Raw genomic sequence first — 15,401 nt, forward strand, 5'->3', positions numbered from 1 at the left:
AGTCGAAATAAAAATAACAAAAGTGTGTGTTTTAATGGAATAATTATCATATTTAATAAACGTAATTTAATTATTATTAATAAATTATATTGACATTTGTAATAAAATTTCATTTTTTTATTAACATAATTAACAGATTACATGTTAAATATTTTTTCACAAATTAGAAATGAAAAAAAAAAAAAATTAATAATTATAATAATAATAATAACTAAGTATAAAAATATACATGTACTGTTTACTCAAGTACCGCAATTATGATTAATAAAAAAAAAGGAATTACTAATTAGTTACAGAAATATTTGGCACGAGATTCATAATTTAGAATTAATGAATAAAAAAAATATAAACTGATTTAAAAAAAGAGAAACAAAGTTATACAAATATAAGTTTTTTTTTTTTTTCTTAAATGACAATGCAACGGATTCTCACAGCCTCGCTTACCACAATTTTTCGACTTTGTAACAATTTAATATTTTGACTTTCAGGCGATTGATAATAAATCGAATTAATAAAATATATAAATATATCCTAATATACATTACTTGTGTATAAGTTAATAGTTGATAATTATTTAAAAACAATAAAAAATTGACAAAAAATTTTTTAACAACTTGTTTGTACGATGCACAAAATTTATATAAATATTTAACGATATGATAAAAGGCATCAATTGCCTGCATTTTTTTTGCTGAACGTATTACATGCCTGCAATATTTCTTCACAGATTATAAATGCTCACTACTCAATTTCTTACTATGTTGCCTACTAAATTTTTTTTCCCACGGTTTTATTGCCTTCTTAAAAATAATTTATGATGTTCAATTGATTACTGTTTGACTGTGTACCCAAATCAAAGAAGTATTTGCTGAGAAAATCAAGTACTCGTTGAAGAGAAATGATCAACGTTCAAGACCGATCACTTGATAACAAAAAAACAGTTGATCTGGAAAATGTCAGAATCATAGTCTTCACAATCCCTATCCAAAAGCTCCCATAGGTTCTCCTCAAATGAGTCGAAAACCACATGGGATCCAATAGACGTATTGGTTTCTATGCGGATTTGTATTCATTTGAGTAGATTCTATGGGAACTCTGATAGAGATAGTAACTGGAAAACGACCGAGTTTTCTATTAGAAATTAGTGACCTGATCAGGTCATTCTCCATCGACTATGACATTCAACTCAGTATCTTATTACAGACCGGGCGACATTTTACATTTATGTAGACAATATAACCGAAGAAAAAAAATGTTAGTAGGCAACAGTAAGAAATTGTGTAGTAAACATTCATAATCTACGAAAAAATACTGTAGGCATTTAATTTATTCAGCGAAAACAATGTAGGCAACTGATTTTCCCGATATGATTATCAATTATTAATTCTAAAAATTACTCAAATATTTTTTTAATAATTTTATTTTCTTCAATTAATTAATTATTATTATACTAAATAAAATTATTGCATAGAATGTATTACTTATTAGAATGTGCAATTATTAAGAGGTACTGTATAAATGCCAAAGGATTTTTTTTTACTTTATGAAATAGAAGAGAACTAATATATAGATTTATTTAAAAAATAAAATGCATTATTATTATCTGCTTACTGACTTCATTTTTTTCATACGTAACTATAATTAATGATAAGATTTAACGTCAACGTACACTGAATGCGTAATTAATTATTCATATGTGGTATCTATAATTATTACGGGTGATATGAAACTTCAATTGAAATACGATAATTAAATAATTAGCCAGCAGGCGTAATATTGATCTAGATTTTTTACTTTGTTAATTATTTATTATTATTAGTTTTGAATTATTACGCGCGCACCGGCTCCTATAAAAAATATCTCCAGGATATTCATTTTAAATACATTTATGTATATATATATATATATTTATTTCTATAAGATTGTAAATAAAAAATATTCTAAAATGAATGCGATTGCACTGTTGTTAGTTTAAGGAGGGGCGCCATGGATGTACGCTGATGCTGAATTTAAAAGACCTAATCGCTGCTTTTGCTTACGTTGTTCCGTCATCTATTTTTTTAAAAATAAACAAAAATAATCAATCACTTTATCACACTATGAGGTAATGAGACTAATCGTGGGACAGTTTAGTCAGCAGTATATAATATATAGTAAATAATTTTTAAATGTCCCGCTATAGGTCTCATTATCCCAGACTTCATAAGGGTAAAATGTAAGGGCGTGAAAAAAATTTAATTTTTTAAATCAAAAGTAACAAAAAATTTGAATTTTATTTTTTGCGTCTTGAAGATTTTATTTTGAAGTTTAAAAATAAAGATTTTGAATTTTTTTACGCGCCCTTATGATTCCCGCGTATTCATCGCGCGTTATATTTTTTTAAATCGATTGATAAAGATGATAACAATAAATTACCTGATCACGAAGCTCAGTAAGTTGCTGAGACAGACATTTAACAAGCTGCTGAGTTGACTCGAGCTGAGATTGTAAACTACGTAGTTCGACTTGTTCACCTTCACCTTCATCGGCTGCAAGTGACTTTGCTCTCAATCGCGGAAACCATTCAAGATTACGGTCCTACATAAATTCATATTTATAATCAAGTGGATCATAATTTATTTTATAATAATAATGGTTATTATATAAGTACCTTGACCATGGCATAGACGTAAGATTCTGGTCCCGTAAATTCTGTGGGATCTTTGACCTTCACAAGAACAATAAAGTACAAATAATGCCACATATTGTGTTCATGTTTTATGTGCTCTTCAAATGAAACTGTTTTATTATCAAAAGCAGATCGATTGAGACCGCAAATAAAGCAGGTGTTCTTCAGAATTAATTCTTTCTGTTGCTTTTCTGATCTGAGATCCGCGAAGGTATCAATGATGACACCAAAAATAAGATTTAACACGATAATAATAACGATGAAGAAGAATAGCAGATCATAAACAACACGTGCCACAAATAATGGCTCAGTGCTGGAAGGAGCGCGTAATATATCACCGATTCCCCCGCCATTTCTCAATCCCTGATTCATTGTTGTTACGATACACATGACCAGCGAGTCGCATGCCCGTTCTTTCATTTCACCACCAACGTTAACTATTTCAGCGGGTTTATGTTTATCGTTATCTTTTTTAGCGTAACTCGATATGCCATCGGCTCCAGACTGACAATTTTCAAATTCCTTTGCGTCACATGCTTCGATAGGGCTGCTCTCGGTGGTACGAGCTGATACGATCTCATCGTCTACGCTTACAAGGAAATCGTCCTTGAAAAACATGAAACCTATTATCGAAAACATGTAGACGAGAATCAACGCGAGTACGGCTGTTAAAATAATGGATCTCCCGTTTCTGGTGACTGATCGTATCACATTTAAAAGTGTTTCTTCACGGTAAACTACGTCAAAGAGTAGTACTGAGTAGAAAAACGGATGCATGAATATTCCAAGTAAGCAGAAGAACAGATAAGATGTGTGGTACCAAAGTTCGACGTCTGTTATTATTTGCTCGGGACTTTTAGTTAACGTGCCTTGATTGCCGATGATACTGATCATGTGGACTATCTTCAGTACTATGGTCAGAAATCCCAGCAGCCATAGTGTCGGCTCCGGACCTATGGAAAATATTAATCTGAGTATTGTCGATGCAACGAGAGTTCTAATCCCCGACTCTCGCGGTAACGTGACCACGATAGTCCCCGACGCGAGCATCGCCGCCCAAATTAAACTCGACAAGTGCGGAATTATAAGTGTGGGCACTGCGTCGACAAACGGATAGAAGAACGCGACGATAAGATTTATCAGTACCGCACAATTGAACAATATGTTACTCCACAGTGACATGTAGCTGCTCATCCAGAAAAGCATTGGCTGGCCACGTAGTTTTTTTTGCCACTTCATTTCATTGAACATATCTTCGGTTCGTTCAAAAAAGTCCGATACTTTCGAACCCTGGTCATCTCTCTCGGCAGTGTGTAGAACTCTTAATTTAGTATCGTTTGTTATTAATTCACATATTTCTGGAATTGGAAATACTATTTGTTCAAGTGTTCTGTCATGTCTCACAATTTCAATTTGCGCTGTATGAGTTACGTAGTACTGAAGTGCTTTGTTTATTTTTTCATCAGCGTTAATGGATTCAGATGGACGCAACATTGATGCTAATTCTTTATTGTGTTGAGCTAATTGGTGACAGAGAATATAAATATTGTGTCCTACTTCTTTAGGAGCAACACCCTCGTCACCGCTATTTGACGTGTCGTCAAGATCATTGTCATCGTCCAGGATATCTTGATGAAAAGCACGACACGCAACATCCACCAGTTGCTTTGGATTCATATTGTAGAGTATTCTTTCAGCATTTTCGCTATCACCCCGACTCTCCATTATCGCGAGTAATAATTTACTAGCATTATTCTTAAGCTCTAATATTAAATCCATTCTCGTTTTACCTAATGGATTAATATCATTTAATATTAACGCAGTTATTATATCTAAACCATTTGATTCATGAGTCGCTATACAATTTTGATTATCGTGACACGGACCTTGGCAATATTCCGTAAGAGTTTCAAGAGTTTGATTAATTAACGCGACATTGTGCTCATTAATATAAAGACCCAGCAAACCAAGTCCACCAGTTGTTGACCCACAAATACAATCCAGAAACATCAGGGTCTCTGATACCAGATTGTAATTCGTTTTGTTGTTTTGGTAACGTAGGAAATTTTGCAGATCGCGATTGTGATTTTCACAGAGCAATTGAAGAAATCTCAATATCGGCTGCATTACTAATACTTTGGCATTGAGCAGACCCTCCTCGTGTTCATTATTGACATTAATCCCACTCCTATGACGTTCTAACTTATCAGCCAGCATGTCCTCCAGTGAAAAACCAAGAGCTAGATTATTTGATACGTCGTCTCCAGAAGCAATCGTACGAACATTCGCGTAAGCCTGAACTGTGCTGACACCCGCATTATTTAACTCTTCTCTTATTTCATCAGTGATTACTATTCCATTTGATTTGCCTGACATGCGTTTTTTTGATATTTTTTCAACTTCTCTATTCTGATCTTTATCCTCGTGTGCTTTTACTGCCATGTCCGATGTATTGACGCTGACAGTTGATTTTATTTCCTGCTGTGAGTCTTTCATCTTGTCATGAAATACTTTGAAGAATGACTGGGATAAATCGTCCCCCATTAATTTATTATAAATACTCTTCTGAATTATGGGGTTGCCGCCTTCCAGAAGAGCTATTCCTAATTCAACAGCCTCGACAAATATACTAGGTGAGTGGACACTTTTTATAACTAATTCAACTACAAGATCAGATGCTCCCTCGCGGTCCAAGTGACTCTGGACCTCGTGGAGTGTGCGGCCGGCGCGGCTCAATATCTTGGCACCTGGACCGTGGGTTATCGGGGACGTCAGCGACGCATTTATGTCGACATTTTCCATCTTCTGTATAAACGCTTTCCCGAAATAGCGAATCAGCAGATTGCTTCTCAACGCGTCGCCCTGTGGAAAAATAGACAGCGGTAAAGTATAAAGTTATAAAATTTAATTACGACATCAAGTTTATAAAAAATAATTTAAATAAATAAAAGAAGCTGGAGTCTGATGTAAAATAAAATAACGAGATAGCGAATTGCGTAAGGTAAATAATAATAAAAAAATAAATGATATTAATGATATAAAATAAAAAGCTCAAGAGATGAAAGAGCTCCGACGGCGCACTATATCATGCATAACTAGTGAATAAATAGCAATTAAACGGGATCCACATAATTAACAGGCTTAATATATACCTTTTATCTAATTACATAGTTTTTTTTTTATTTTTCTACAAAAATTTATCTATGCAATTAAATTTTACCCGCTGCTGCTGTGTCATTTGCTGCGCGAGAAACTGTTCGTTTAAATCTGTTTCATTAGACAATTCGTTAGCCTTCTTGGCATCGGGCACTTGCTCCAAGACCTCCAGATATTCCTTTGCAGCATGAAAATACTTAAATCTACAGTTCTATTCTACGCACAATTACTCACCAACATAAATCTCGTGTACTTGTATTTAAATAAAATTTTTAAACTCTCTAGTTATGCAATTATGATATTCAGCTGATAATAATAATAAAACAATAATTAATCCTATGGCTAAGTGTGAATTTATTTTTATGTTGTCATGTTTAAAAAAATTAATTTATGGCCCTTTTCACTTAACGCTTTTTTAGCTAATGTGCTATCAGTAGCCGCATGATAGTTATAAATTTAACGTAAGCCCAAGCGGCAATCCGTGCAAAAAATTTAATTATCAACTCTAATTACATGCTAACCTTTTCACCGTACTCCGGGTCCATCGCCATCATTTCTCTGAGAGTTCGCAACACTTTGACGCAAAGTTTTTCTTCTTTTTCTTCAAGCAGTTTTTCAGTATGCTTTATCAACCTGGAAAATTTAATTTTTAAATTTATCAAATAATAACATTAGAGGAAAATTAATTAATTTTAATACCTTTGAATAAAGCCGCCGCTTTCACATCTTTTTCTCGCTTCGCTACCCGCCGGAAACAGCAATTCCGGGCGGTAAAGAATGTCCACTAATAGCGAGAGCTCCGATTGAACTAAAGGTTTCAATTGTTCTTCCAGGAGAGATACGATATCCTGAAGGCCTTCAATTATACTCCGATCCAACCGCATCAGCTATTTGCCGTGATTAAATTTTTGTCATTTGAAACTCTAAATACATAGTAAATAAAAATTCTTTTAATCATTACCTGGCTTTGACTGCGCTCTACTTTAGGCTGCTTGACAGCCTGCAGCCACTTGGTGGTCTGTCTGCTAAGCATCGCTGCTTTGTTGAACATGTTCGCTACCTGACCCTCCAAGTCAGTTGGTATCGCGATACCTCTTCCTTTGGCTGAAAATATTTTAAATTTAAAATCAAGTAATAAAGTAAATTAATTAAAATTATTAATCATAATGAACTAAAGATAATTACCAACTTCTGATAAAGTTCTTATACAATTTTCAACGTTGAATCGTTGACCAGCATTCAACCAAGCGCACTGAGACACTTTGAATGCTGCGTGCAGTAACTGCACAAAAATCGGCTGCCTCGTCTGTCAAAAAATATTTTTTTACTCACAGCTCGAAAAAAAAAACTTGCACATCTATTTACCATTACAACAGATTTTAAATTTTAATATCGTTTAATTTACTTTTTACCCTTAGATTTTTTTTTTAATGATACCAAAAATGTTAGTAATTTAAAATTAATAAGAGTTTATCCAAATAAAATATTAGCAACATGCTGTTAGCAAAAATAAAAATAAAACTTAAATTGGACTCTTATATTACTTACAGAGTCCATTGGATTAATGTCGTTATTATGGTCACACTCCTTGAGATTCCAAAAGAGCCTCGCCTCGTGCAGATGTTTCTATTAGTAAATCAAAACCCCAACACCATACAGACCCAGTAAAATCAATCAAACCCAATGAGTCAGTGTTGTTGAGTCAAATAATATTGATAGTTTGTAATACCCAATTTATACATGCCAAGAACACATAAAACATGCAGCAGTCGCCGCTATTATCAAGCACACTTCAGTTTTTTTGAGAATCATCCCATCGATTCACGTGTTAAAGCATTGAAAGTTTTTTTTTTTTTATAATAAATAATTACGTCTAAAGTCAGAGATCCAGTATCTGATCAGAGAACTAGTACTCGATCACTTTATATATTTATATACTAGGGGTGTATGATTTGTGTTTGAATAAAATCATTCTAATTTTGGAATTATTTGTAACTGAAAATTTGAAAAAATTACTCGATTCAAATCAAAAAAATTCTGATCTGTGATATCTAGTAATATTTAGTATATATAAATATACAAATATATGAGTGATTGGGTACTAGGTCCCTAATCAAGTACTGGATCTCTTACCGTACGTATAATAAAATTTGTTATGTTTCTTTTCAAATTCACAAATGAATTATTTACATGATTGTGCTTTTATATTTTTTAAAAATCACTACACGAGTCTTGATATTAATGTTAAAAATTCTCGGCCGTCTTCTCTACGCCCAGTGATAATTATTTTTATTTTTATTCTTCAGTGTAACAGCCGAAAAAAATAAAGTAAAAACCTATCAATAATAATTTGGCATGCAAAGCGAATAGTGTACAGCGTTTTAATATGTTTTAACTCAATATTATGTACATTTAAATAATAATTCACGGTGTATTTACAATACGCTAGCGATTAACATAGTTTTTATGTACTGCGTTATTGTGTGTTAAATAAGTATTTATAACTTTTAAGGTGATATATTTTTGTGTAGAGTAGCTAAATAATATACCTGGACGGTGGTACTTTGATCTGAAAATGGACTGCTGAAGAAAGTCGTGATGATATTCATCAGACAATTCAGTACGTAATTTTCTAGTGTTGTGTCCGCGTGATTTCTGTCATGGGTTGCAGTTCCTACTATTCCCATATCAACTATAAATGAGCGCTCGAATAGAGACCACATGTGATTTGATGTGTAAATTTCTTTCATCTCAACCTCGGTATCGATGTAGCAGTGATTCAAAAAATTAATGTACGCTTCTTTGACCTGTGAATAAATAATTTTAAATACGAATCCCGCGAAAAAAATAATAAAATTAAAAATAAAATTATTTACTTCGGGAAGACAGTCGGGATGAGACACCATCGCGACGATGTCATCAAGTGGAAGAAGACTGTGGCATTTTATTTCCGTGTTTACATTTTTACCCATTGTACAGCAAGCAAGTAGCTTTACTAGTTCGACGTGATATTTTAGTGGATTGCTTTCGTCCATGCGATATCTCTCGGACCTCATCATTTCGATAAAATAGTTGAAAGAAGCGCGGTCATTGTAAAACACCAGAACGTCTTCTCCGGCTTGAACGAGCTCCTGCATCACCATCTCCTGGCACTTTCGGATAAATTGATTCTCAGCTTTCACGACTGTTTGGAGAAATTTTAAATACTGGACATGACGCCCGTGAGTTTCAATGCAGTGAACAAAGTGTTGGATTACTTTTGGACTGACTTCATTGCAGAGCGTCGAGTTGTCTTGAAAAATACTGCAGACTGTTTGAGCTTCCCGTATACCGGGATTTAAAAATAAGTCAAGATGCTTGTGAAGAAGAACTTGATTCTGTTGATTGCCGAGACAGAAATTTTGTAAGAATTCATGCGCCAATCGCATCAATTCATTCATACGCGTGTCTTCTTTGCAATCATAAGGAACTTGAAGAAGATCTAAAACTATTGTGTGGACACCGACGTTGCGTAAAAGCCGCTGCTCATGTTTGCGAGGCTTGACAATGCCCCCGGGAAACGTTTGGATGCATAGTTTATTCATTCTTATTAATATCTGCTGAATTTTACGATACTCTTCAGCTTGATCTGCGTGAAGAGGCGGCCCCACGTCCAGATCAATAGCCGACCCTCTTTTATCCAAGTGAGTCAGCTTCGGTGGCATTTTACGCGGTGTCGTGGCATCATCTTCATCTTCTTTATTATTATTCTTCTTTTTCTTACCCCCGTGTTCTTCAATTGACTTTGATTTATAAACCCAGAGCTCGGATTTCTCAACAGACTGACGTAAAACATCTAAATCAGCCTTAATTTGCTTATAAGACTCAACATCGTTGTCAGAAACCAACAACTGAACCTGAAAATATATCAAAAGTTAAAAACGTCAATTAAAAGTTTAAACTCATAAACTATTTACTTGTTTAAATGCTTGAAGAACTTCTTGTCTTTGACTGAAATGTCTGAATAGCAAGTGAAGGGCTCCAGAGACTAATGGAGGGTAATCATGCATCGCTAAATGCAGCAGAACTCTCAAGAATGTTCGTCCCCCCTGTCCATCCAAGTCTAATGCCAAGCATTCGTCACTACAATTATCCACAATCAATTAATTACCGCATCATTTAGTATTTTTTAATAATTCCTCACTCACCTGCTGCCAAATATTCCCTCTGCTTGCGTACCAATAGCTTCCAAATCAATTCCCTTCTGTTCTAAATTTACATCGCTTGACATTTTTTCATTCTCGTCAAACTCCTTTTTGAAAATACTCAGCAGACATGATATCCGATAGTCAAGCCGTACGTCAAGAATAAACTGCAATATTTCAATTATTTTTAGCTTTGTGTCCATCACAAGCGGGTATTCTTTTTTTGCCGCGGGGCTTGATCTGGGTGACGAGCTTCCGGACATCGATTGACCCGCCGGTCCAAGAGCTAGACTTGTCATTACTGCTCCCATGTCTCCTATACATTTCAATACACCACCTTCAGCTAGTAAAAAAAACAATTAATCTCTTAACCGATAATTAACATTGCAATTAAATTAATTTTTTTTCAGTTCGAGTCCATGGAAAATTTTTTACTATCAGTAAATTACCTTCATCTTTAGAATCCAATGATTCAGCTAAACAAATTTTTATCGATTTATTTTTAATAATACTAATGATAAATATTTAAATACTCTCAGCTCCCTCCCCCCCTTTTAGAAAATTAATAAATTAAAATATCAACTTACTGTCACTTTCACTAGCCGACGATATTTTGCCATCGATGAAATCTTTATCGGATACACAATCGAGTATATTGAGCAGAGTCTTCGTCAATCTCAATAAATCACTAAAACTGTAGAACCCAAAGTATATCAAATCCCGCGCCAATTTAACGACCTGGACAAACAAAAATAATAATAGTTTTTAATATGATTAATAATTAAAATTAAAAATAAAGTAATCTTACTTCAAATGTCAGCTTATTCTGCTCATGATCAGCAAAAGACCAAACGTTGGAGACGACATTGCACAAATAATCCTCCACAAACAATATCGTCGAGCTGAATCGTGCTCTGACAGCCTCTTTATTTTCATCTGGCATTTTATTTGTGTCGTAATCATTGATGCTGATTTTAGATGAAATTTCCGACCACAGGCGGGCATATTTAACGGGAGTTACGGGTTCCTGTGGGTCTCGATCAACATGCAAATGCAGCATGAGACGACAAAAGGAAGCACGTAGTTCATAAGGTACCGTTTCATCTTCCATGCACTTTAAAATTAAATCAATATCTAAATGCGGCGATAGATTATTTAAAGCCAGGTATTGTCGGTTCAGACACATATTGCTGAATAAATTTAATTGATGTCTGTAGTAATCCAATATTGCAATATGCTCATGGTTTCCTATTTTAGCGCCCCTTGAAAGTTCGCTAAGTGACATTGTGCGTTTTCCATTATTCCAAATAAGCATTATTTCAAATTCTTCTAATATCGTTATCTGGGTAATTTCGCTCGTCTCATTCTGTTGTTCATCTTCATTTTCATCTTCATGCTCTTCGTCAATATTCTCCTCAACCTCCACTTGGGTTTTAATCATTTTAGTATCTATTAAAATATCTTTATTTTTATCACTAAGAACACTCTTGCAAATTAATTCCTGTGTTACCGCAATTGCTTTTTTATTAGATATGCATAAATCAGACAGATAATCGAGAAATCTAGACTCCCAATTTTTCATATTTTTTCTTACTAGTCCAACAAACGTCTCTATTTCCGCAGCTGTGATATGTTTCTCCAGCAACTTACGGTTATTGTGCAATAGTGCGGTAATTGTGTCCTCAGCTAAAATATCATACCCGATTTGCTTTTGCATGAAGGCGAAAAACTTAGCGATGTACTCCTGGTTCTTTCGATAATCTTGCTGTGACAATCGGAGTATCCGATAGCACAGACGAAATATATATTTGTAAGGCGCATGCCGCGGGTCATTTAGTTCCTCTATCCGCAGAAACGGACCTTCGCCTTCATTGGACTCCAAGAATGGAGCCTGGAGTATCTTAAATAATTGCCCGAGTATATATTGCTCTCTTAATAATTTCTGTCTGTCTCTCACAGCATTGGTAACAATCAAATCAAGTGCTTCCGATTTATTCTGTTCGTTTTCCAACCCGGCAATAAAGTAAACAATGTCTTGGAGTAAACTCGTGACAGCTCTTCTTTCATTATGCGATATCGTCCCCTGTTCTAATTTACCGCTAATTGATGCAAGGACTTTGCAAGCGTCGTTCGCAAAATCAAGGTCGCGAACCTCTACTGGAGATACTGATCTTAAAGCGAAGGCCTCTTTGTCCTCTTTATTTATAGCGCATCCTACCTGAAGTATTTTTTTTTTTTAAACATCAAATCAATATTTTAATATTTTCTATTTTTGAGATGAAAACTTACTTACCTTTGACATTACTGGCTTTTCGTCGTCTTTGTCGATAGGTACACTAGTTGAATGCACCCAAGTATTTGTGCAAATATGATGTAATCTTACAAATGAGGATTGCGGTACCAAACTGTCAGCTCTTGTCAGTGTTGTAGGGTCCAGCTCAAATAGTGAACTAATTTCATTGCTATGGGGAACGGAGACTAGTCTGTATGCCGCTCCAGATAAATCTGCAATAGTTAATAATTAATTAATAAATAAAATTATTGAATACTCATTAAAATGATAATTTATTGATTTTACAGCATGTACCTACCCCGTTTAATTTTAGATGTATCCAAAGGCTCATCAATATCAATTTCAGCGGCCAAGTATTGACCTGTAGCAAGATGTTTAAACCGAAATAAAGAATTCCAATGACCGGCTCCGCCTCTACAAGGATCATGTTGCACGACCTGAGAAAATATATTTGGAATAATTGCCCGGGTAAAAATTCTAGTAAAATAATCATCTTCGAGGAGTTTTACCTCCACTTCCCAGAGCGCTTTACTACTAGTTGCTGCAGTAGCACTCGTTCTTCCAGTTGTTCTCAGGAAAACGTGATGTTTTTTCTTGTACTCATCCATGGTCAAGAATTTCTCTTGCTCGGCGTGAAAAAGCCTGACGACATCGCCACCTTTGAGTATCTCCTCCTGATTTTCTTTGTGCTCCATAAACAACGTGACTTTCCAGGAGGTAGATGAATTGACGACATTGACTTCCTTGCAACCTGGATTATCACTAAGCTCGTAGTTTGCTGCTACATGAAGACCCTGTCTCCCGGAATTAACAGGCTCCATTATGACTTTATCGCCTACAACAACGCTGTCACCGTCGCTTCTTAATTTGTAAAACGGCATTATGTAAAACCAGGAGCCCTCGTTCCCATTAGCGTCCAAGTAAACACGCATCGCATTTTTTTCCAAAAGCGCTGGCAGCCGTTTGTTGACAGTCAGGTATTTATTGGATTTGAGGTGAAGTAGCTGTAACATTTATCCAATTTAAATACATAAATAATCCGTAAATTATTTTATTTAATAAACAGAAAGAAAATATTTTTACTGCTGACCTGGACGACGTTGCCATAAGACACAACTGAGCCTAATAGTTTTTTATTCTCAGTATCATTTTGTTTTTTTTCGATTTCCGCGGCATGATGAAGTCTTTTTAATAAAACAGCATCCGTTGTAGAACTTCCATTTTGCTTTGCCGCTTTCCAGAATTGCTTTTGAGCGGAATATCGATTCATAGGACATATTTTAAACAGGCAATCTAATTAAATAATAAATATATTTTATTTAAATATAATAAATTCATTATTTTTATTTACAAATTACCTCGGAATTTCTTTGGCGGATTAACTAAATCTCCTGCCTCAGGACAAACGACACACCGATCATCAACTAATCTGTAAATAAAAAATAAACTAAATCCAGCAAAGCTAAAATAAAAAATATAGTAAATAGTGATTTTATATAGATGTATTTATTTTGAAAACCAAATAAAACTCCGATGAATAAATTCTATAAAAAGACCTCTCTCTCTCTGTATATCATTTATCCTTTTTTCCAATCGTTTAACTCGCTCTCTCGTTGTTATTATATTAGCTTTAACTATTTGCTTGAGTTGTACTCTGTGTACGGACATACGTGCGTCGTTTCACTTGATTAACCCAATGTGCACCGATTCGTATCTGCCCTATGAGCTATTTAATTTTTATCACATAAACCACCGAGTATAAAAATAAATCTAAGTTAAGTATACCCTGAGATATTCATTGATTTTCTATTCATATGAGGATGAGTTTAATGCTAAATTCACACTCATTATTTACTTAATAATTTATATATTTAATTACTCTACGAGTTTTTAAAAAAATTAAATAATTAAATAAATGATGCTGGAAGTAGCAGTAATTTTTTAAATTTATTTATTTAAAATAAATACTTGCAGGCAATAATTAAAAAAAAAAAATCCATATGAAGAATTTCAAGAATTCTTCTTGTGGATATTTTTTTAAAAATTTTATCATGACAATTAACTCGGTAATTAAAAACAATAAAATTATTAGATGTCGGCTACTTTCAACATCAGATAAAAAAATGAATTATTTAAAATCTTACCCCAATGTTGACAGAAATCCTGATACTGTTCCTTCAGCATACAAACTGACAATGTCACCAAGATGCAAAAAACTTGCGGATCCAAGTATCTCACCCATTTTTATTTACTGAGTAATACTTGTTATAAATTTAATTTAAATGCAACTGAGTCCTCATTTATGCTGCTGCTGAATCGAAAACAAATAAAAATTAAATACTTGATAAATTTATTAAAAAATAAAAACTTACTTTTTTAAATTTCAGTATCAAAGAACGTAATCTTGAAGACGTTTTTTTTTAAATCCTCGCATGCCCGTAATTTTAAAAATAATAATAAATATAAGTTTGCGAGGTCAAGTATAAAACTAAACGACAAATTAACGTTTATGATATTTGTATATATATTTATAAATGGCAATAAATGTGCTTAGATTTATATATATTTTCTTGACTTATGAAATCCGTGATAACAATTAATAACCTTATTTACTCATAAAAGATTACTGTAATGATAATAATATTGTAATGTACATCAACTAGACATCAGTATGTAAATATTCATTCCACTAAAGAATAAAAATAATAAATTTTTAATTCAACTTTTAAATTTACTTATTTTATTTGTAAGATAAAATTTTAACTGAAGTTACCGTAAGACTTGAACAGTAATATGATAAAAAAATATCAGATGTAAGATGTAATAATATAAGAATGAAGATGTAGTAGCCTTGACGTGGAAAGATGCAAATGTATGTATATAATAATACGGTAAAACTTTGATGAATATGTAAATGTATGTATATGTATATATATGTTCTTATGTATCACATTCGAATGTTAACTTGCACTGCGAACTTACCAGTGCCCACCAGTTATCCGTTACAGAGCCCACTGGATACTGAGAGGAAAATAATAATAATTGTCAAGCAAAGTAAGATGCGACAGTGAATGTTCTAATTAATGTGTGGCGCCCTCGA

At 33.8% G+C, this 15,401-nt stretch overlaps 1 protein-coding gene across 11 annotated transcripts; it reads right to left on the reverse strand.

Annotated features, from left to right (window-relative positions):
- Positions 1-242: 242 nt before the first annotated feature.
- On the reverse strand, positions 243-15,347 carry LOC103576554 (inositol 1,4,5-trisphosphate receptor). 11 transcript variants are annotated; one of them, XM_014441277.2, is made up of 22 exons: positions 15,075-15,338; positions 14,674-14,990; positions 14,446-14,612; positions 13,660-13,730; positions 13,392-13,594; positions 12,811-13,305; positions 12,600-12,738; positions 12,302-12,513; positions 10,817-12,226; positions 10,596-10,746; positions 10,012-10,351; positions 9,781-9,946; positions 8,701-9,720; positions 8,374-8,631; positions 7,373-7,450; positions 7,010-7,130; positions 6,786-6,928; positions 6,524-6,711; positions 6,346-6,457; positions 2,651-5,530; positions 2,416-2,577; positions 243-2,052 (listed from the first exon to the last, which is right to left on the reverse strand). In XM_014441277.2, exons 3-22 carry the CDS (start codon positions 14,541-14,543, stop codon positions 1,972-1,974), a joined length of 8,328 nt encoding a protein of 2,775 aa, XP_014296763.1. In that variant the 5' UTR covers positions 14,544-14,612; positions 14,674-14,990; positions 15,075-15,338; the 3' UTR covers positions 243-1,971. The 11 variants fall into 11 exon arrangements, with proteins under 11 accessions (XP_014296763.1, XP_053593163.1, XP_053593162.1 ...); XM_053737188.1 differs by having other exon boundaries at positions 12,600-13,305; positions 14,674-14,927; XM_053737187.1 differs by having other exon boundaries at positions 12,600-13,305; positions 14,446-14,609.
- Between the last annotated feature and the right edge of the window lie 54 nt (positions 15,348-15,401).

This window comes from Microplitis demolitor, chromosome 3 (assembly GCF_026212275.2).
Source record: "Microplitis demolitor isolate Queensland-Clemson2020A chromosome 3, iyMicDemo2.1a, whole genome shotgun sequence".
Taxonomy (NCBI): domain Eukaryota; kingdom Metazoa; phylum Arthropoda; class Insecta; order Hymenoptera; family Braconidae; genus Microplitis; species Microplitis demolitor.

Excerpts from the sequence above, each read along its gene's own strand:
- LOC103576554 (XM_053737191.1), bottom strand. The coding sequence starts at position 14,543 with ATGGGTGAGATACTTGGATCCGCAAGTTTTTTGCATCTTGGTGACATT. Across the intron at positions 9,947-10,011 it reads GAGGGAATATTTGGCAGCAG|TGACGAATGCTTGGCATTAG; the intron begins GTGAGTGAGGAA and ends GGATAATTGTAG. Across the intron at positions 2,053-2,415 it reads TTACTGAGCTTCGTGATCAG|ATGACGGAACAACGTAAGCA; the intron begins GTAATTTATTGT and ends TTAAAAAAATAG.